General features: G+C 39.1%; 1 protein-coding gene across 1 annotated transcript in view; it reads left to right on the top strand.

Annotated features, from left to right (window-relative positions):
• The first annotated feature begins 7946 nt into the window (after positions 1–7946).
• The window catches only part of LOC135260818 (gamma-aminobutyric acid type B receptor subunit 2-like), a 98061-nt gene continuing 83054 nt past the window's right edge, over positions 7947–22953 (top strand). Inside the window, exon 1 of the mRNA XM_064346436.1 lies at positions 7947–9118. Within this exon, the coding sequence (XP_064202506.1) occupies positions 8807–9118 (312 nt within the window). The 5' untranslated portion in view covers positions 7947–8806. The remainder of the gene's footprint in view (positions 9119–22953) is intronic.

Raw genomic sequence — 22953 nt, 5'->3', positions numbered from 1 at the left:
CTGCGTTGTCTACTACATGAATAGGAACCCAACTACTAATTGACTTCATTCATCTTGTTTAATCCATAAACCCAAATGTAGAAATGACAGCCAATATCAATCTAAGAACCAATATCATTGTCAATAATTAGCTTTCTTAAAAGCCCCATGTAAGAATTATGATCCTTAAAATGTAACCTCATGCAAGATGTATGAAATCAGTTACCAAGACCTTTCCATTGTCACAAAGGAATATTTTTTGTATATTCTTGCAGACAGTGAGTTTCTCTGGATAATAGCACATCTATATTGAGTCATGTAAAGCTGTAAGACAGGAATGCACATACTTTGAGTTATTTCAAATAATTTCACCCCACTAATATAAGGCCTGGAATCAATCAACCATTATCTTTGCCATTATCTTTAATCTACAATCAAATGCAAGTTTTATTTTTAAGAATATATAACCGAATTTCACCTCGCCAACCAAACAAATAAATATACCGTAAAATGCCCAGTGCTACTTCGACTTTAACGGTGTTAATTCAACAATAACAGATAACATTTTGGTCCAATGTTTTCTGTTAGTGTTGAATTAACACTGCACTACTGTGTATGACTTCCGTTTATTTGTAAGTCAAAGTTACAAATTTTGTCTGAATCTAGATAGATCTCTGCAGCGAATAAAAATGCAAGAAAAAGTCATCTTCATTACAGATTACATTCTTGCTGTGAATTCATGGAATAACGGCAAAGATATTATAATACTGTTTTTGAAGGTAAATTTTGCCTAAGAAAGGAAGAAAGGGCTCATTTTGAAATAGACAAAGGCTGGATCCAATACAGATGTTTACTTAACTTTGATTTGCAACTAAATTCAACTGTAATAAATATGCGCTTACACACCATTGTCTTAGACTTCCAAACCAAGAGACATGCAGATAACATGAGTCAGTGGTCAGCCCTGTACCAGCAAATAGACAATGCAAACGGCATTTGCTGCTGCACAGCTGTGAGAAGGGGTAGATTAGCCTTTCTTGGCCATGAAGTCTGTATGAAACATAACCCTCCATCAAGACTGAGCTCATAGTCAGATGGTACCAGAGTGACTTTGAGTATCATTGGAAAGCGGTGGGCACAGATCCTGCCTCGGGTATCCAGGTCTATCCTGGTGGACACTGACTCCACGCAGGCAGACCCAGGAAATTCCAATCTATCGATTCCACTGATGTGGTCTCCATTCTACTATTTATATGTCATGGCCCCCCTCCACCAAACCCATCACCAGTTGTTGAGAGCCAGGGGGGAGAGTGACCTTGCTATTTGCCCTCTGCAGGGTATTCTCTGTCCTTGAATGCAGTGATGTGGGGAGAGACCCAGTGCTGGAGCTCTGGTTATAGTAGAAATCTGCTCCTGATCTATACATTCCCTTGGGACTGTGTATAATTAGCACAGTGGGAGCCTGTGGAAGAGACAAACTGTCAACCTACAATATTATTTTATTAAGAGCTCCATTAGGGATCTGGGCTGTCATCTACGCTGAAATTAAATAGAATAACTTATCATGCTTTAAATACATATCGGCCTATAAGCATTGGACCTGTTATCTGAATTTCAAATGACATTTTTTTTACAAACATAATTTAGCAAGGTAATTTTAGTGACTGCAGAGTTCGACCTACTGTTTGAAGGAAAGAAGGAGAAAACTTGTATTTCACTGACTGTATGAGTAAACTTTTAGGACCAATGTCCAAATACAAATCACATGCAAATTACCTGAAATTGTGATCCATCATTCTGCGTGCACATGCCTGACCACCATTGCATTTCTAAATTTCCGTAAATACAACAGGAAGCTTAATTAGGAGAATTCCTGACTTTCCCATGTAGTTTAATATTCACAGATTCAGTAATTCGGTCTCTAATGTCAAAAGCCTTTGGCATTTTGGATGTTCTTAAGTCTAGATACTAGGTTGGGATTATCCAAGTGAAGCCACAAGAAATAAATTGAATGGGAAAGAAATCATATTTTGATCATGTACCTTTCCAAATTGGCAAGACTTGGACATCGTGGAAGTATGACACAGCATCTGAGGTGTGTTCAGAAACCTGATTTTACTTCTTCAGATCGTGGTGCCTATTTTTACAATAGCCCTTTACTCTGCAGAGATTACTATAGTTCTAGAGGCAACAACACACCCTGATAAATCCAGACACATGCCGAAATGTCTTCTCCTTGACCTCATCTCAGTTCCAGCCATACAGGACATAAGGAAGACATTGTTTGGTGTTATTGCAACAGATGCCTTAATTGCAATATATAAATGACAATAGGAACACGACCAGGTAATAACCTGTTAAGGATACTTCATCATGTTATTGCATTTTTTTCATTAGATTTTTTTGTTTTGGTGTTATTATCATGGATCAATTGGCACTAGGGTTGGGCCAATATTCAGTAATACCATACACGGGAGACTGGCAATGCAGGGGGGTTGTATCAGCTCAACACACAAAAGGAACTTTACTGCTCCGGTTTTGCAACTGCTCCAAACACATGGAGAAGTATCATGTGTTGCAGCAGGTGGAAACACTAACCTATTATGGTCTGACAAACTAATTTTAAACATGTATAGTTCTGCCATCTAGTGGTAAAATTAAGTACTTATCGCAAAGGTTCAGACAAAATCCACTTGCTGAGCCCAGAAATTTTGTCTCCAATCTACATATCACTCCACTTAACAGTGCAGGGGCCTCACTTCTGCCTTGTAAGGTTTTATGATGCTGTGTCTATGGTACATATCTTCTGAAACCTGGCAGAAAAAAGTTTAAGCATTCTAAAATATGTGAAAATATGTTCAAAAATTTTTATATTTTTAATTTTTATGTCCTCCACACAGAATGAATGGTTTCAGCTTAGTACAATATATGTTTTCTGAGATACCTTCACTAACAGGATATAGGTATGAATTTAAATATGGATTATTATGTTACTGTTTCAGTCTGCCAGTTTATTCCAAATGTCTTGGTTGTTACACATTTGGCTTCAATGGACTACATTATAGCTACCTTCATGTAACCAGCGCCTCTGGACCACTTGCAGAAAAACAGCCTCAAAGAATCAATTATCCACCACCAAATTTGACAGGAGATATGGGGTGCTTTTCCACGTACAAATCCATCTTTTGATTCAAAACATGCCTACAGTGTACATAGCCAAAATGTTTGTTTGTTGCTCTAACAGTGCTTAAATGTTTTATACCCATTACCTGATTTGTGTAGGTCAACAACAATCTGTCTATTTTTATTTGCCACTTTTTTGGCTTTCCCCGTGGTGAAGACTGACAAAGAGATTTTACATGCAAATTACCTTATTATTTTATACCCTAGTGAAACATGAAGAGATGGAATGCTACAATAAAGTTCCTTACGCCGGAGATTAACTGAAATAAGTAGAATTTTATTACATGTTTAACTTTGATTTATTTTATTTATACCATTCTTTAAGGAGTGCCAATATTTCTAACAACAGTGTTTCTGAGTAAAATTATGTGTCATTTAATAACAGGAAAAAAGGAAGTTTTTAAAAAGAATAATAGTATTAGAATAAAGGTAGATTTTCACCATATATGCGTATTTTACATTATATCGCATTTCGCTCTCCTTTTCATCAAGGGTGCAAAGAATTGCGCACCTGACTTTGAGTATATATATATATGACGTCACTGTAGGCAATTTTATATCCAGCGATATAGAACATTGTTTCCATGGGGATACTCTTAAAACAGCTATTAGTTGTGGATGACCATTTTGATGTAGGCCAACCAAGGAGACTTTTCTTCAACAAATTCTGAAGTCCTAAATTCCTAAATCTTTTCCCTCCCCACATAGCTAACAATAACAAAGGTAAACTACACGACCGATCAAGAATTTTTTTTACAATTTGAAAATGTTCGATATGATGTGTAGCCTACATGTTTATGTTTAAAGGTGTTTTTTGTTTGTAGTCCTTTCTGAAAGATGTTTCGTTTTTACGCAGCTATAACCCATGAACGGAAAAATAAGACATATGCCTCAACCAACCTGTAATATGATGTAGCTGGCTGGTATAAACTACAGAACAATAGGTAAATTCTGAGCAAGTGAGAGAAACTCTTTCACCCTCTTCCCCAAGTATAGACAGATGCCATGTGGAAGCCGTCACCACCTCCAATCCTGAGAACAGCAGTGCACCACACTGGCCCTGGCGGGAATGGCACTCCACGTATCCGACTTCTCCCAGGCACTTCAGTGGACGCCAGTTGCGTGGACACCAAAATAGCATCCGACTTCGATTTTCTCTTTCTGAGAGCAACCTCCTCGATGGAGAAGATTGACGGAAAATTGGTATACAAATGCGCCAGCTGCTTGAGGCATTACGCCAGCCTCGGACCACTACAGCGCCACATCGCTCTAGGTTGGAAGGAAGGCTACAGTTGTAGGGTCTTCTACAAGAAATTGAAAGAAATGCGGGTCAGGGCAGAAGAAGAGGGTCTCCAGGACACTTGGCCAGCCTTTCCCAGGGGTAGCCCTGATTTCGCAGAGGCAGACAGGAGGAACTGTGTAATCGTAAAGTGGCTGTCTGGGATTGAAATTCCCGTGGACTGTAAACCGGAATTCACAGAAACAGTCACCTAACTCGCTGGTGCTAATGTTTCTTTTCGGCGGTGTATCTTCGCGCTTGAAATTATTAAAATGAATCATCTGTTAGATGGTTGCTCTGTTTTTTTTTCGTGGATTGTTGTGCCTAGGCAAAGTTTCGTGCAAGCGTTACGGAAATTATTTTTTAATGGAACATGTGAACACAGCAGAAGCACAATTACGAAAAGCCAATGTGCTCACCTGCCTTCCCTGTCATTTTAATTTGTAGTTGAATTTATTTAAGTTAAAATGATAACGGAGAGCATGTTTGTAAAACAATGAATCTTACACAAGTCAAATTAAGTCATGCATGGCAGCTAAAGGAACTTTGGGTTAATAACACCACACAGTGTTGTGTTTGATACATTTTGATTTATTTATTTATCTGTTTTTTTCTACTACATACTACTTTTTAAATAGAAAATATTATAAATTAACCGTCCTAAGACATAGGCTATCTAAAGTATGATACACTGGCAAATTACCTCACGTTTGCCAAATTCATGCACCTTTACCTGTATTTGTTATTCTAAAATGTGTTGGGGACACTCTTTTCTGTGTGGTGGGTGTGGCTACAGAGCCTGTGGTTTGGAATCAGACTTAGCGATGAACCCAGACACAGGGAAGAGAAACGACAAGCCAACAGTGTCTTGCTTTTCCTCAGTAGCATCAGCTGCAGCTGCCAAGGGGATGAAAAGTGATACAGAGTTGGCTTGTTTTCTGTTGGACCTGTAAGTTACGTTACCTGCAGTATGAAGCTAGCAACAATAAGGACTTTCCTGAGGGTCTTACATTTTCTAACAAACGATAAAACCACGATTACATTCAACATAATAGAATTCATTCAGCTATGATCAAATCTGCCTTCTTACTGTCACTCATGGTCATTCATTTCATGGTTCTAATGTACGTTACCTCCAGCTATCCAGCTAGCTATGCTAGGTGGGGTACTCAGGGCAAGTGGTCGGTGTTGTAGATGGAGGAGGAGACTTCTTTGATTGTAAACACAGGACCACAGCAAGGCTAAACAATCATGCATAGTATGCCTTAAACTCCTGACAACTTGGACTTTCCATATACAGATTTGAGTCATTGTATGATCGTTAAGAAAGCAAGGCATAACTGTTTACTTATTTAACCTTTATTTTACACATTCAGAAGAAATGGTTCCTAAAGGCTCCTCTGTCTCCATACAGGAAGCTGATTTAGTTCAAGGCTTCTTTGTCGGGCAAAATGATTAAATCTGGGATATTTTACTTTTCACAGCTATCTTGAAAGGTTCAGTAACTAAAATGGGTTCCCTGTATGGAGACAAGCTAAAGAACCTTTTCTTTAGCCCTTTTTCCGATACTGTACCAGTAAACCAAGTTGAAGTAGTAACTGTTGTATAATGGCAAATAATCCGTCTCACAACTCAAATAATGCATATGGGGTGGGCTGTTTAGAGGTATGTGCTCATTTTCGTTCAATGTGTCATTACAGAAAATATTTGAGAGAGAGCGAGAGAGAGAGATCACATGTAATACCGTATAATTTATGTGCCTCTCTGAACACTGGTGACTTTACAGAGGTTTCATTTTTTTTAGAACTGTTAATTGAATTCCTTTTTTTATTATTTTAGTAAATGTTTTAAAACCCAGAATAGTTTGCAACAATGTGGAGAACTATTAGGAATGTCCCTTGAAATAAATAACCACATGTGGATCAGCATTATCAATTGTGCCACTAGGTGGACACAAAGTATTAGAAATCTGTAAAAATATTAAGCATGTAATGATGCAACCAGATATTTTGAAAGATTATTTACAGTTTCACTTATAATTAGGAGAAGCACTTAAATATCAAGATATCACAATACATATATTTAACACATATTTAAATGAGGAAAATGTTCTACTTCAGTAATGGCTTAATAGAAATAACCAAAATAAATATTTTATAAGACAATACATTTCCAAAATATAAGCGTCACAAATATTCACACACATGTTTTCAGTACTTTCTGCCCACTTGCACACTACTGAGTTGTCTTAATGTTTTATTAGATTAGAGGACATGCTCCCACGTTTACCATTGTTTCAGTGGTTTTAAACTTCTGAATTATTGACCTAATAATGGAAAGCCTATGGGGATCATTTTTGGCGATGCATGCACTGCAATCATAAATTGTAGGGCTTTTCACCACTACCTAACTAGTGCCTTCCAATGTCTGCCTCTTCCCCAAGGTAATAAAATACAGTATACCAACCTTTCAAAATGCAATCAAACAAAAATATATATGTTTGTGGGATGTGTTTATTGTATGTAGCCAGCAAATAGATGTGTCAATTTCATTTTATTCTTTATACAAGCTTGAAATCAAATCATATATAGTGTGGCATACAAATTGTGAGTTGAAACAAACTGCATCATTCTTGATTATGTTTGACTGCTACTTTACAAATTAATTTTCCGTATTTCCACATTTTACCTATTTTTCACATGAGCTTAGATACCTATGAACGTTTCTTAAAAATTAGTTGGGGGACAAGTTTTGTGTTAGTCAGAGCTGGCTGCTGGCATTGTATGCAGTCATTTAGGGGTTCAACCATGCCAGGGCCAAACAATTTAATTTTTATTTATTTTTATTGTAACACTTAGGGGCCACGGCACCATTCATATTTAGGGCCACCAAAACTATAGGGCTGGCTCTGGTGCTAGTGCATACTTGTGTAGACTTGTGTAGCAAATAACATGGGCTTTTATTCAAAATCCTATAGTAGGTAATGTTGAAGTAGCGTTTACTTTACTAGGATAATTGTCACAAATTGGTCTAAATGGTAGGCCTATCAGACCGTTATAGAACTGTTCATGTAAATCTACTGTATGTCAGCAGTCGACTGGGCACTCATTAAAGCATTTTAAATGCATTTATTAACACACATTTGGCCAGTATAGTTTTTTATGGTGAGTAGCCTATGCTTCATGCTTTCTGTGTATCACTGAGTGACTGTTTGTTTCTGTCCCCTCAAATACCTTGAACAACACTAGAATATTTTTGTTATGTAATTTATAATGATTTGATACGAACAACCAAATTCAAACGGTTATAGCCATTGATGTCGTTTAAAATTAATGTAAACATTATTCCTTCAATGGCATATGTTTATACGGCCATCATGTGCAACTGATTATCACGATCTGCAATTGTGTTGCCCTCACTGGAGTTTTACATGCCTTGGATATCCATGAAATTAAGTCGACATCAAAAATTCCACAGCCAATGGTATTTATAAGAGGATCGTGGGTATATAAATTATGGAATTATTGTATCAGAAAAAAATGTACATGTAGTGGAATTCCATTTCGTGTTCTTGCTTGTGTTGAAGCAAGGTAGGATTTAATTCCCCGGAGTTTTATCTCGCACACTGTTCCCACTACATGCGCGCGCCCTAGTCGTCAACAGCATTGAAACCTGTTATGCAGCAGCGTCGTCTTGCTGAAGACAGACACGGTCTGATCTGGATGCAGGAACTGCAGCTGCTTTGATTGCTTTCCCCCCGTTATTTCATTAGTTGCTGTTCAGTGCCCCCTTCAAAGGCGTTTAAATAGAGGACACAAGCAGGAACGCACCATAACCCCTGTGATTTGTTCGATGAGAACATTGTGGGATGGCGACACTGTGGTAGTATCCAAGTAACTGCTAACTCAGGTAGCGGAATTTTGATCTATATTTTTTTCTGTCCATTTTTGGTTTCGTGATGATTTTGGATTGTTATGAATTACGGGGTTTGGAGGAATTGAGTTGGAGAAGACTTACATATTAGCACTCGCTTCTGTGCATCACGGACGGCCAGGAACGAGGATGTCCTTTGCCTGATCTCATCAGAAAACCCCTTTTTTGATTAAATCGGCGCTGGTGCATCTTCCCTGCATCTGGAGGGCGCATAGGGGAACCATGGGGAAGCGTCATTCCTGAAGCTACTCCTCACTCTGAAACCCTTACCGAAAAAAACAGGCGACACTGCAGTTCACCTCTGCTTGTAATTTACGCGTAATCCTAATATCATTTTGACAATTTACCTGGGTCAACGGTCCACTACCAAACCAATTCGCCATGCCAACCTACTGAAGGGGTGGATATATTTCGCCGCCTGGTGCAGATAGCATGGCTTCATCCCGGAGTAGATGCAGATCGGAGATGATTGTGGTCTCTGGATGCCTTCTTGTGTTGGTCTTAAGATTTCGACCTGTGTTGGCGCGGGTGTGCAACGATAATGCTGGGCACAACCTGGAGAAAGCCTGGTACACGAAAGACGGCGAAGCATTGCCTATCATGGTCCTGATGCCTATGAATGAATCAGCGCTTAGGAGCAGCATCAGTCAAGGAATCGACCGTGCTGTCCAGCTCGCCATTCAGCACATACGAGAGTCCAAGCTATACTCTTTCTCCCTAATCCCAAAAATCTACGACACTGAGGTAACTCGTGGTGTTGTGTCAATTAACGTGCCGTTTGTCTGGTTTGTGGTTAGGATCAAGTCAACGTGACATGCACAGCAATTGAGTTGCCTATGGCGTAGGCTACATTGCCAGCAGCTCAGGTAGGCTACAGTGCTGCTCATGTGTAAACCATGTATGGATCGGTTCATCAATGCCTTCCTCTGAGACTTCTTTATGCACGAGGCATCTGGAAGATAACATAATGACAGAAATAATAATAAAGCTTCGTTTAGCCTTAGATGTCAATTAGGTTACCCAGTTCGAAGCACCATGGCGGAATTGCGTCTGCATAAGTAAATACATATATAAAATAAGAATAACTGAAGAATAGCCGTAGTTGAGATTTTAAGACACCTTATAAAGTTTTTATGTGAACATAAAGACCAAACACTGCTGTAAACCCAAACAAATAAGGAATTCAAAGCTGGCTATGTTGTGCGCACAATCAATTTACTCAAATCCAGAGGCATGTTTTCCTGGTTTCTGAAAGTATCCTTTAACTGTCGTATATTTTTCGACCAAAGGAAGCCTATTTAAAAAATGTATTTCGTTTAAAAGCTTATCCTATAAAATAATGAAACACTTCGGTTTAAATTGACTATACATAGCCATTGGAGCCTACACCTAATGCGTGGAAAAAACATTTCTCATCAGTTGAGAAAAAATAATTGACTATTTAACGCGAATATAATTTTATAATAACAATGTCTTGTTCCTATATTTTTCTTAAGGTTTTGCCACAAAATGTCGTATTACGTTCCATACAGGTTATCTTAATTTATGTTAATTCGTTGCTTTTATTTGACAATTACGAAATTAGAAAAATGACACTGGTGTGTCACTGAATTTCTGCGCAAACAATTGTGCGAGATCGAATCTGGTGCTGTGTTTCTGTTTTCCTGAAGATGGCAGTCATTTCTAGCTGTAGGCCTAGCCAACGAAAGTATGGACTGCGTGGCTACAACAGCATGACGTAGCCTATTTATAGTCCAACATGGTTATCAAAATACTACTTTGAAGATTTACTGTTTGTGTCAGATGTTAGTCTTCCAACGAGCTACTCTGTGTCGTCAGTCCAACAATTCAGAGAGATTCTACCCTAACTGTAGGCTTGGTGTCATAAAGTATCTGGAGGTATCCCGCATTCGCAGAAGTCGATGACACTGTTTTCTGTTGTCATTCACGCAGTGGTAGGTGACTATGTAATACTTCTGGTTAGGCCTTTGACATTGTAAATGTAGGCCATGTTGTTATTTGGCTTAGGCCTACTATTACTTATCTTGCAAAACCTCTTGGTGAATTTCCGTGGCCATCGTTTATGTTGCCTTGGTGATCAGAACTTAACAAGAATTGAGTTCCTTCTCCCCTGCTTTACACAACAATGTTTCAGGACGCCTTAATAGTTATCAATGAAGTTTAATACAGTGCCAAATTCAACGTTTAAATATTAAGGTCAACCCAACAATTAAATAATTGATCACACAATTAGTCCAACTGTAAGACGCGAGTAGTGTTTGTCTCACCCACACATTTTTAGTCAATCCTTCCTGCTGCCAACATTGAATTCTGTACTTGACAGCTGGATAAAAATGATTGAGACACAATGCAATATTTCGCATATATACGACACAATAAATTATCCGGCACAACAACTGCTTGGATATACTCTATTTCCACAGTATAACTAAAACCTGATTTGTAATAATGTGCCAGTGGCTGGTGGATTAAATTAAATTTGCGCAATGTTTGGCCAGTAAGGTTGGTGTGTATGCTTGTTTACATAGCACTTTCAAGGTCTTGATGGAGACAAGTCTTGATACAGATACATTTAACTGAAAACCAGCTATTGTTCTTGCACAATGAAAGGAAACAGAGATTCATTTTTAATGACTAATGTGGGTGTCATATATGCATTTGTATAATATTTTACATATTAAAGTATGTTGTGTTCTTGTTTGTGTGGATTGCCAACTGATAAATATGTACTAGTTAGATACTGTATTGCCCTGAGAATTCTCGCAGATGTTATAAATATAAATGGGTGGATTATAATGCTCTCATTCTCGGGAGTAAAAAGAAATATTACTTTTAAATTGGAAAGCAGACAAATGTGCAGTATTGCAATTATGGAAATTTTATATGGTATATTATTTAAACATAGAAACACGTTTTTAAATATTTCTTTGGTCAGTGTGAACATATTTGGGGGAAAGTATGGAAAGCGTTGATTGATGTTGAGAATGAAGGACATGCATCGAAATGGAATAAAAATAATCCATTCGATATCCTTTATTTTAACCTAACAATGTTTTATTTAGGTTATTAGATCCTTAGAATTTCTTTACTGTGCTATATTAGTTATGTTATGTTATATATCTTGCCATAAGTATGTTGTCTGTTTTAGTCTTGTGCTCCTATTTGAGTACTTCTAGGGTGGGGTATATGTAGTGGGGTCCATGGGATATGGGAGGGGACGGAACCCACACAAAGGGGTGTCTCACTTTAAAAAAAAAAAAAGGGGGTATTGCGTTTTTTTACTACTTAGAAGTATATATATATACATTTTACAGTAGTGTTTAGAATCAAATTGTCATACATCATATTGACAATTTTATTGTAAACACTACTGTAAAAATTAATTATATAAATTCAAAATGTTTTACATGTGAATGACCTAAGAGTTTACTGTAAAGGTTTTTTTTTCTTTTTTAAATTAAAAATTCTGGCACTGCTGCCACCCACTGCTTGAGAGAACAGAATATATATCTGCTAAAATATTTTATTTCCTAAGTGTTATTGAGTGGACTGTTGACCCCACACATTTTTGTAAGCTGTACAATGGCACTTGATGTGAAAACAATATTATTTGTTAAATGGTGGCAATAAAAACGGTAGCACAGCTAAGAGGTTGTATAGAAGGTGATCATATTTTGGAGGGTGGGGAAAGGTGAAAGGGTGGCATAACTAAACCTGGTAGAGGTTTGTGAAAATGTGACTTTACACTGGCCAGTCAGGTTATTTTCCAGAGTTTCTTAAACTGGACAGTTGCATCTTTATCTTCTTGCATCTGCTGGTGCAGCACATGCTGTCAGACAGTACGGTCACTTATGACTGCCTGTTTTGCGACTCGTTCTACCTAAAGGAACTGGCACGTGAAGATTTTTTGTTTTTCAAGAAGTAGAGTTTTGTATTTTAGTGTACCTTCCAACGTATGTCTGCTGCAGTTAGGCCTGCCCCTCCTCCTTCGATGCTGTCAACCGTGTCTGTGCCCGCCCACAGTCAGGGAGGCCTACAGAACCATGGACAGCAGCTGCATCTGTTCCCTCCCACAGCCAGGGAGGCCTAGGGCTCATTCCAATCACCTATTTTATCCGTCTTTGTCCCCTCGGTCCTCGCCTGACTCGGAAATAAATCTAACTCTGCCGTCTTTAAGGACATTCTAACTCGTAAAATGCTTCTTGAAGGAGCTAGGAGCTAGGAGACTCCCAAAGAATGCTTGAGCGAGGAAACATGAATGCATCCTTTGCGGAAGTCCCCCCAATATGTTCACCAAAACGTAAAAGACAATAGATGACAATTCTGTTTAGCCTGGTGAGGAATATTCCACTAAAAGTACTTGAAACAGGTTCTTTAAATATATGTTGAATGGGATGTAGAAGAGGAGCTGGCCCCAATCTCAACCATCTTTAGTGATTACCTTGTATATCATGCGCATAAGGGTCTGATTAAAATGCCTGACCAGCCCATGCATCTGTGGGCGATAGACCGATGTCCGGAGCTGTTTGATCAGGCAACGCATGTCTGTCATTACCTTCAAAACAAAATGTAGTGCCACAAGCACCACCAGCTGTTCCTGTTTCTCTCAGGTGTGCACCACAGAGTTGTCGATGTGCTCCAGATAGTTGCTTTTATGCACAGAGCAAGCTGTTGCCCATCAAATAATACCCCTGGGGCAGCAGTCCATCAGCCTTCTTGGGGGCCCAAAGTGCCCTTGTGAATGAGCCGGTAGGTCAAAACCAGCAAAGGACAGGGTTAGGATTCATCTCTCCTTCTCCGTCAGCCTCCTCAGCCCCATTGGCCACTAGAAATAATTCACTCAGCCAGGCAGCATAAGGCTCTTCAGTTTTCTCCAGCAGTGTCACTTGGCACACCTTCTTCCCACACATTCGCAGAGTGATTTGGGAATTGGCAATGGTCCCTGGGTCACCTGATGCAGTTAGGGCAATTGCGACCCAACAAAAGGGGCACGGGAAGATAATGTACCATTCCAGCAGACACTACCCAATGCACCCACTTGTAGTCTACTTTAAGGGACATCGCTGGAATGGGATGTGGTGCACATAGCCATGCATATATGCGAGGAGTAACTGATGGTGGTGGCAGGTTTCACACTGCGGGACCAGATAGGGCTTGACCAGATTGATAGCACTTCCAGAGTCCAGCAGAGCCTCGCCCACCTGCCCCCACACTGGAACTGGGTAATAATGGGCTGGAGACAAGGTCTCGAGATTGCCAAGGTCAGCGGAGAGGCAGATGGTCCGGCTGTGACTAGGGTGAGCTGATGCTATATTGGGGTTGCTAGACTTCCTACATTGGTCAGGTGGGGAGGGCCTGGTCTGTGTGGTCAGGGGTTATTTAAAAGCGTTGGGGGTGCATGGTCACTTCTTTTTTGCTCAGGGGGTGCTGATTTCTCAAGGAAACCTGATCTTATTCTCTTCAATTCATAATTGTCTGACCTAGCCTTAAATGGCCCGTCTTACAGCAGCTATGGGCTTTAAATGCTCAACCCCACACAATGTTCTTTTTTTGTCATTCAGTAGCCTTCCTCCTCTTTCTTCATAAACACCCTCTTACTCCTCTGCTGCTCAAAAAAGGCGCATTTTTGAGTATCCTTAGGCAGAAGTGCCAGAAAGTTGACACAATTCCTGGGCATTTTCACTTAAATGTTTAACTTTCAAGCTAGCTAATAGTAAGTCATTATTGGCTACTACCCTGTGACAGGGTTTTGTATCTGAAAAGTCCACCTGCTTTTGCCTACACTGTGGCTAGACATTGGTTTACTGTGGTGCTCAGACTTGACAGTTATTTAAAAAACTCACCATAACTTTCCAGCCCTACATAGACTATATAAATACTGTATACTGGGTGGTCATATTTTGCTTGCTCAGGGGTGTGGTGTTTGTGGGGTGTGGAAATGCATATATCTTATATCATATATAGTTTATATCAAATATACAGTACTTCCCATGTTGGGGACTGGAGGCCATGTGTTTTGTGTGTGACTCAATAATCGTTGCCAACGTTTTAGTTTTTAAAAATATTGCCGGTACTGAGAATACAACATATGTAAAAAGAGGGATACATTTTATCTGTCAGTGCTCCCATTAAAAGTTAGTGACATGGACTAACATCAACATCAAAAAGATGATTTTGCTAGTAAGATCTTCATCAGTTGAAAATCTCTTCTTCGGAGAGTATTGTTTGTCAGTGTTGAAGTACAATAGAGCTGAAATTGTTCATAAAAATCACATATAAAATTTATTTTGTTGTTATCATCTATTGCTTCAATTGATTGAACAGTACTAGGTGAGAGTACACTAAGCCCTTTTGGGCTTTTTTTCTCACCTGCACAATCAGCATGTAGCTGCTGTTGCCTCTGTCTGTTTGTATGTTTTTCTTGTGCAAATAAATAAAACTAAATAAAACAATAAAGCAAAACTCTATTCCAGCGCAACCAATAAGACACTCCCTTGTAATTTTTGTTTGAACTATGGACTTTGACATGATTATTTTGACAGTTATTTCACTTCCTGTTCAGTCAACAGAAACGTAACTGCAGACCTGAGTGCAGAAGGTTTACTGATGTGGGTAATCAGCACAACTCTTTATCCCTTTATCCCTCTCAGTCGATTCCCCTGCAGACTGCAGCTCTCATTGGGGCAAGTGGCCCAGCTGGAGCAGATCAGGATTAAGGGGAGGGTCTTAAGGACCAGTACTCCGTAGTCCCAAGCACAAACTAAGAAAGAGAGGGGGGGACTGAGAGGGAAACAGCAGGGCTTCGAGCAGTACGATGGTATGGTGGATGAACACTGGCCAGGTCCTGATTCTGTGGGCACTTCTGAGGCTTCTCCAGCCCTGCTTCTCCCGCCAAAGCTTACACATCTTGTGGCTTATGCCAAGTCATGGGGCTCTGACGGCTGAGGTCCTCCCTGCTGTTCAGGTCGCTCTGAAACACCTGAGCGAGCAACAGGCCCCTTACAAGGGCTATGAACTCCAGCTGCAACTGGAAGACACACAGGTAATCATTTATAATTCAATTTCATCTGAAAGACATGCACATGTCTATGCATATCATCCTCTTTTACCTTGCACACACACACAGACACACACACAAACACAGATACACACACTGTTCAGTTTCTCTTGGAAGATACACAATTAACCATATTTTCAAAAATAATTTTCCCCATTTGCAGCATCCTGTTTTATCTGGATGTTATTCAGCTGACTGTTCAGTATTGCATTTTCTTTCTTTAATGGCCAGTTATTGGCTGGCTTAATTGTTTCGGTCCTATGAAGAAATGGTCAGTCTTGTTGATTGTGTATCAAACCCTCTGCGCTTACCCTGATAACCAGATCACAAATTTCTTAAAGCTGTCAGAATTTTTAATTTGTATTTTTTAAATATTTTTTTGGACTTTTTCAGCTTTATTAGACAGGATAGTGTAGAGAGACAGGAAGAGCTAGGAGGAGAGAAAGGGAGAGACGTGCGACAAAGGTCAGTGGTCGGACTCTAACCGCCGACATTGCGGCTCGCAATGAGCATGTGGAAGCGCTCTGTGGGCTGCGCCACTGGAGGCCCCCGAGAATTTTTGATCCCAAGCAAATGTGCAGACTCAACGTATCAACCCTCCCACTACACTCAATTCTAGGTTTTGACTACTTTAGTTCTGAGCTTCTCAAATACAACTTATTCGCACAAGAAAGCAGCGCCGCAGTGTCATTGGGTGAATTCTGGGATACAGCTGTACAAAAATATTCACAAACCTTAATCAAAAAGCAAAATGAAATCTGGCTGTGGTAACAACAGACTCTGTCAATGCAGAAAGATGTGTGTCTTCCTATGAACAGATTCTCACCAAGCATCATGGATCAATGACAGAAGAGACTGTTAACCGACTGGCCATGATATTTAAAAAAAAAAAAAAAAAAAAAAGTTTTTTTTTGCATTTGAATTTCGTTCAAGACATTTACACTTTTATTTAGTTTACCTTTTTTCCCACGGTGCGTTAAGACTGCCTGCCGCCGTGGGCTATGTGTGGCAAATTGTGGTCACTATTTTTATACAGTCTATGGGTCACTCACTCACTCACTTACTCACTCATGTATGACCTGAGAGGGACGTTTGGTAGAACGTATGTGTAAGTGGTGCTTCGTTTAGTAGGACGCATGCGCAGGTGCATCTCCCAAAATCACCACTTCGAACGGCACAAGATTTTTAAGCACAGCTTTATCGCCTAACGTTACTTTAGCTAATCCTAACATGTTAGCGTTTCGCCTACTTTAGTTAACCTAGTTAGCGTGTAGCACCGATACAGATGTATGGACAAACGGAGGACAACAAATAACGTTACAGAGGTGAGGAGATGCCATAGCTAGCTAGCTATATAGTTAGCCAAGTTTTATTCATGACACTTTGTACAGGTGTGCCGTGGGTCTGGACAGTTTCGTGCTTGTTATTATCTCAGTTGCAAACTTTTGTCTTATTACCAACATAATTTTTAATATCTCCTTTTTTTGTTAAATTAAGTTAAATGTTATATAACTGTTCTCAGTTTTAATGTGGGCATTTGCTTCTGCTTCTAACAAAAATGAACATGCCTCTGTATACCATTTAAAAAATACTGCTACTTCAATGACTGTTATACCTATAGATAGTGAACAGCATAATTAGACACTGAGGCAACATGAACAGAGACAACGATCCCAGACATATATTAATGAAAATAAAAGGCTGCAAGTCTGTATTGCCAATATGGGCTTTGGGCTCTGGTTGTTTGCCTCTGAATCCTCTGACTCCGATTCGGGCACCTCTGGCTCAAACCTAAATGGCTGTATTGAGGTATCCGTCTCAGTTATGTATTCTTCAGACTCATCAGAGCATCACCTGTGTCATTGATGCTGTCCTACAGATTCAAATTTGTTAATCCTGTCCTGTCATATTTGCAACCAAATGTATAATAGCAGAGCCGTTGGTGTTAGACTTGTGTTGTGATACGTCAAAGAGGTAATTCTCTGGAGTGACTTTGGGCGTTTCTGTTTGCAGTGATCAATTTGTCCAATTTTAAGCCATACTAACAATAATTTCAGCATAAAAAAGTAGGGGGGTCCAATCATATCTGAAAGGGGCCAGTGTGGGTACAGATTTTTGTTTTAGCCCAGCACTAAGACACCTGTGACATAGTATGCAGGATATTTATATAATAACCATGCTAAGGCATATTTATGATGTCCTAGAAATCTCTGTCTTTACGCACTTTTGCCGAATTTGTGTACCTTTGCCTATATTTGTGGCACTCTTTTATGATTTCATCAGAGTGTTTTTTGCTAGCTAGCTAGCTGCTGCAGTAGTGGAGGCGAACTTTAAAAAGTGTTCGCAATAAAAAAGTGACAAAACATTCTTACTTAATAGTTAAGGCCAATGCACAGTGGTCATCCGAAACATAAAAAAATATTGTATTTCATAACATAAACATATCATGTTCACCATAGTAAATGTCTATAGGACATTTATACATTTAGATTAAATCCTGTGTACCATAATAAAGAAAATACATTTTTAATGTAGTATATTAGTGCAAAATCCATTTTTCACATCGCTAGACATGATTTGCTCCAAAGCTTATCTTTCTCTATTACAGCACCAGGCAGATTACAATGTGAAACATAGAGGAGACATCCAGATTAAGCAACCTTGAATTCAGATTCATTTATTAGCCGGGAGAAATGAAAAGACGTGATTTTTTCCCTCTTGTCTCTTGCTCTACAAGAATTCCCTGCATGCATTCATTCATACAGAAATTTGTAATTTGAAATGAATATTTCTTCCATAACCACACATGCTTCGTGCAATGCATGAATAGTTTTAAGTGACATTCCTTGTTAGACTATGTTTTATGTTATTTCCATTAAAGCAGACAAATCGTTGAAATTATGGCGATTTATAGTGTATTGTCATGAATAGTTATATTTGCTATATCCTTTAATCTTCCAAAGCAGTTCAATTCTTAGTATAGTAAGAGGGTCAATGTGAATGTAACCAATATGGCAGTTTGTCAGTCTATCCATTCATCCATCCATTATCTAACCCGCTTATTCCTGATTGCGAATAAGTGAATTGCTGAAGCCTGTCCCAGCATGCATTGGGCAAGAGGCAGGAATACAGGTTGCCAATCCATGACAGGGCACTTATACCATTCACTCACATACTCATACCTACAGGCAAATCAAAATCTGCAATTAGCATACTGCATGTATTTGGAGCTAATTTGCAAGCATATTCTGTTTTGTTTACTGTTATATGGTTAATAATTATGAGCTTGGTGGTCATTTGAATTATTGAATCAAAAAGTACTTCATTCCTGATTGATTGAATGAAGAGCTCAATTCAGTTTAGCACACAATGTGATGATGCCGACAAAGTGCTGTAATATTTAACTAAATCCCCTCTAAGTATGGGAGGAAGTGACGCATTACTCAGTGGCGTGATACTGAATCATATCAAAAGCCTGAAGTTAGGAATACAAACTGTCCACATGTTGGCTGCTTCTGCAGGGTGTTACCTAATGAACAGTGTGATCTTGCTAAGGGTTATTACACACAGACTGTGTCTACTGTGTCTGCATCTCCCCTGGCACACAAATCCATACATCATAAGTCAGTTAAAGGAGACTTTTTGTTCTGTTATTGAATGAAATCTGTTTTCAGTTTAAATGGTTCCTGCAGAGGTTCACAGTTTGCCACGGTAATAGCTCTCTCTGCTCCTGGCCTAGCACTGCCCTGCCTGAGGTCTTATCGATCCAAGAAGGGACAGATTTTGAGCTTCAGTTTTAGTTCAGATGTTAACCTACAGTATGTCTGCAAAAACAAGAAACACTAAGTAATACCACTTGTAAATGTGTTTTTCTAATATGAGACATAGGGTAGTTAAGTTATGCCTGATATGAGCTAGAAACCGGTGCCTTATGAACAGGGCATGAATGAATGCACAGTTCATAGATGACTCTTTCTGTTCATCAGAGGGGGGCACTAGGATGCATGTCATGCTGACCTCAGTCTGCCATACAGTACCGCGGTTATATTTGGAGATGCGGAGGTGGTATCCAGAGAGCTGTGGTTTTGTTCTGGCTGATGGATCACAAGTACAAAAAGAAGCGAGTGATGAAAAAGCCTTACTGTAGAAATATTCAGTCAAGGGCTCTGTATGGTATGAGCATGGATCTGGATGTTAAAAAGGTGTGTGTGTGTGCGTGTGCGTGTGCGTGTGCGTGTGCGTGTGCGTGTGCGTGTGCGTGTGCGTGTGCGTGTGTGTGCGTGCGTGTGTGTTGTTTCTGATAATATGAATTCACTGCAATTAAAAGACTAGAGAACTAGAGCAAATTTGCAAATTTGTTGGAAAGGTCATGGTACATAATTAAAGGAGAACATATGTAATCTTATAAATGTACAACTGTAAGGATGTGTTTAACAACATATGATTCAACAATACTTATTCAACATTCTTATCCAAGCAGAGATTGGCCAACTTAATATAATTATATAATTATGGTAAGTATAATATTTACACTGTATCATACATGAATATTTATAAATGTATCTGTTCCAACGTATACATGCATTATAGTATTTTTAAAATTGCATATAGAGAAGCAGCATGTAGATGCTCCTTTTTCTAGATAAGACTATCATAGACTGTGCTTTGTTCAGGCAGACCACAAGGCAGGCTTCCCAATACAGTTTGATGGAGTCAAAGAAATCATTTTGAATGCTGAAAGGTTCTCATCCTGACGTGTGCAATTTCATGAGTTTACTGTGTAAACTGGCCAGCATATATCCTCTATTTCTTCAGTGTCTCTCTTGAGCAATTAAGTGAGACTTCTTTTCACTGCTGTTTGCATTATCGAACTGGATAGTAATTTCACAGTCATGACTTGCACACGTCTCTTATGTACATTGGAGTTTCCCTCTAATAAAAACAACACTTTTCATTGGCAGCGAGAGATTTGATATTGAGCTTTCAGGGCATTTGTAGGGGTATGGGGAGCATTTATTACTGTATCACATATACTAGCATTATATCGGTAATATAACACATTTATGGTAATACACTTCAGGTGCGGTGTAACAAAAATGTTCTATTGCAAAGTGGCTACCCAAACTGCACCTGGCACTGTTAAAGCAGTTGGCCATTTATTTATTTATTTATTTATTTATTTATTTATTTTTGATCAACTTTTAATTTATTTTATTTTCAACAAGGTTTGCAGGTGTGCATCAACAAGTCCCTGTCTATCAATGCCCTGGTATGCCTATATGTTATGTTATTGACAGAGGCCATTTATTTTCATATATGAATTCATTTTATGTTGTCATTGTATTCCTTATACATTCGTCATGTTATTTCCCCTAAGTTAGCATACTGAATGGGCAATAACATAGCTCAGTGACTGGTTGGATCGATGCGTCAGAAACGTCAAGTAACGCGTGCTATATAAAAATGAAGGTTAGAATAAATCTAAGAAAAGTACCGCATTAGGGCCCTTTCTAATCGCTCCTTTACTACTATCCATTTGGCAGCTGTTTCATAAGCCAATGGAGTGTCTGTTTTACTGCAGCTGTTCTCAGGGAATACAGAGGATTGGGTCACTTGATTCACTCCATCATCTTCTCTCAAACCTTGATTCTGAGCAATCACACTTGGGCCTATGTGATATGAGCAAAGGACAACAGTTCAGAGAGCTGTTCTATTTTTCATTAATTGTACCTAAATTCATAACTTAACAATTCAATCACAATTAAATCAATTTCAACTTGTAATTTCAGTTTTCTGGAAAGAAAATAGCAAAATGTTTATAAGGTGTTTCTGAGCATACCTTGTCAGCAACTTTGCTTTGATGAGCTACCTGCAAAATAAAATGTGTCTTGATCCCATCTATTGAAGTACCTCCTGTCACTAATTTTACATTAAAGGCCTGTTGCTTCCTCTGGCTTGCCCTATGATTCATAGGGCACCTTCTTGTAAATTTCACCCACGCTGAGGATATTTCACTGATTTATTTTAATGTCCCCAGAGAACCCCTCTTCAGTCAGAATTAAGTCTGATTGGCAGAAGGAGCTTGGCATTGTATCACTGACAGCTGGGGGAGAGCTGCCCAGTCCTGTTTTAATTTAGCATCTTGCTTTGCTTTTCTTGGGTTTACCAAATTCACAGTTCTCTAAAGGTTCTTTCTAAAGAAGCCTGTGCTCTCTGCAGTTATATGAAGGGGAGGAGTTATCCCAGGGAGTAAATGGTCATGGCTATCTGAATGTACCCAGGCCAGATTATCTGACAGGTTATAAAATATGTGAACTGGGGCTTGTAGGATTTTAATGGCTAAAAGAGAACTTGGTGTGAAGTGAAGCTGTGGTAGCCATGGATAGATGATTCATTGCATTAATATAAGCTAAATCACTGGAGTTTTCTGTCCTGTGGTGTGTCTATAGTACACCTTTGAAAGTGTAAAATATACCATAGCTGTAATGTGTTGTACTAGTACTTTAACTCAACTGGAAGTTTTAGACTCCATTCATGGGAGAGCTACCTCTATTGTACCCGTAAGCAATGCATTCAGCTTGACTTGCCTAGGTGTGTGAAGGCATATGCATCCTGTGAAAGTTGCCCTAGGTTAGGTTGTCTACTAAGCACATGCTCAGTAAGGACAACAGTATTATAACTGACATCCTCAATGCAATCCTATTTGTAAGGTAAATATAGAAGTTTATTGTATACAAGTATATTGAAGGTACCAGATGCTTAACCGATCATGTTAAATTAAATCTGCATTTTTAAAGTATTCATAGTGTTTCTCAAATAGCTCAAGGTTAAACAAATTTTTTGCATACATTCTCAACCCTCATTACCTAAAATACAGGGGGTCCACACTGAAAAGATCTGACATACAGTATATATATAGTGTTTCTTGCCTGATCTGAAGAGAACATGAGCAGAAGGACAGAGAAAGCGAGAGGTGGATTCTTATATATTCAAACCCCTCTGCAGAGAGAGAGAGAGAGAGAGAGATAAAGGGGGAGAGAGTCTCACTTTCTCCCTGTTTCCTACAGATCTGGGTAAAGGCCCACACACTCCTGCCCACGCTGTTACTGGCTCAGCACTACAGTACTTCTGTCTCCTCACAGTCTCATGTGCCTCGCTTGATAGTGGACTGCTGAAAATGATTTTACCTCATCATCCCCAATGATGTACGCGTTTCCTCTATTAATTACATTGTTTATTCACTTTAGTTGATGTCCCCACCAGGGGTGACTTATTAATTGACTGATGTACCTGGTATTTTATCCATTTATGAAGCTGGATACTTACTGAAGCTCATCAGGTTAAGCATCTTACTCAGCGGTGAAACAGCAGTGCTCCAACTGGGATTCAAATCCCTGTCTTAATCAGCCCATATTGCTGCAGTTTCAACTTCAACTGCTAATGTACATTTTAAAAGGCAGAAAAATGCTCTCTCTCTCTCTCTCTCTCAGTGATTTAAAGA

Source organism: Anguilla rostrata, chromosome 1 (assembly GCF_018555375.3).
Source record: "Anguilla rostrata isolate EN2019 chromosome 1, ASM1855537v3, whole genome shotgun sequence".
NCBI classification, from domain to species: Eukaryota; Metazoa; Chordata; class Actinopteri; order Anguilliformes; family Anguillidae; genus Anguilla; species Anguilla rostrata.
Note: the sequence above shows the minus strand (reverse complement) of the source record. Positions and strands in the feature narration are given on the sequence as shown.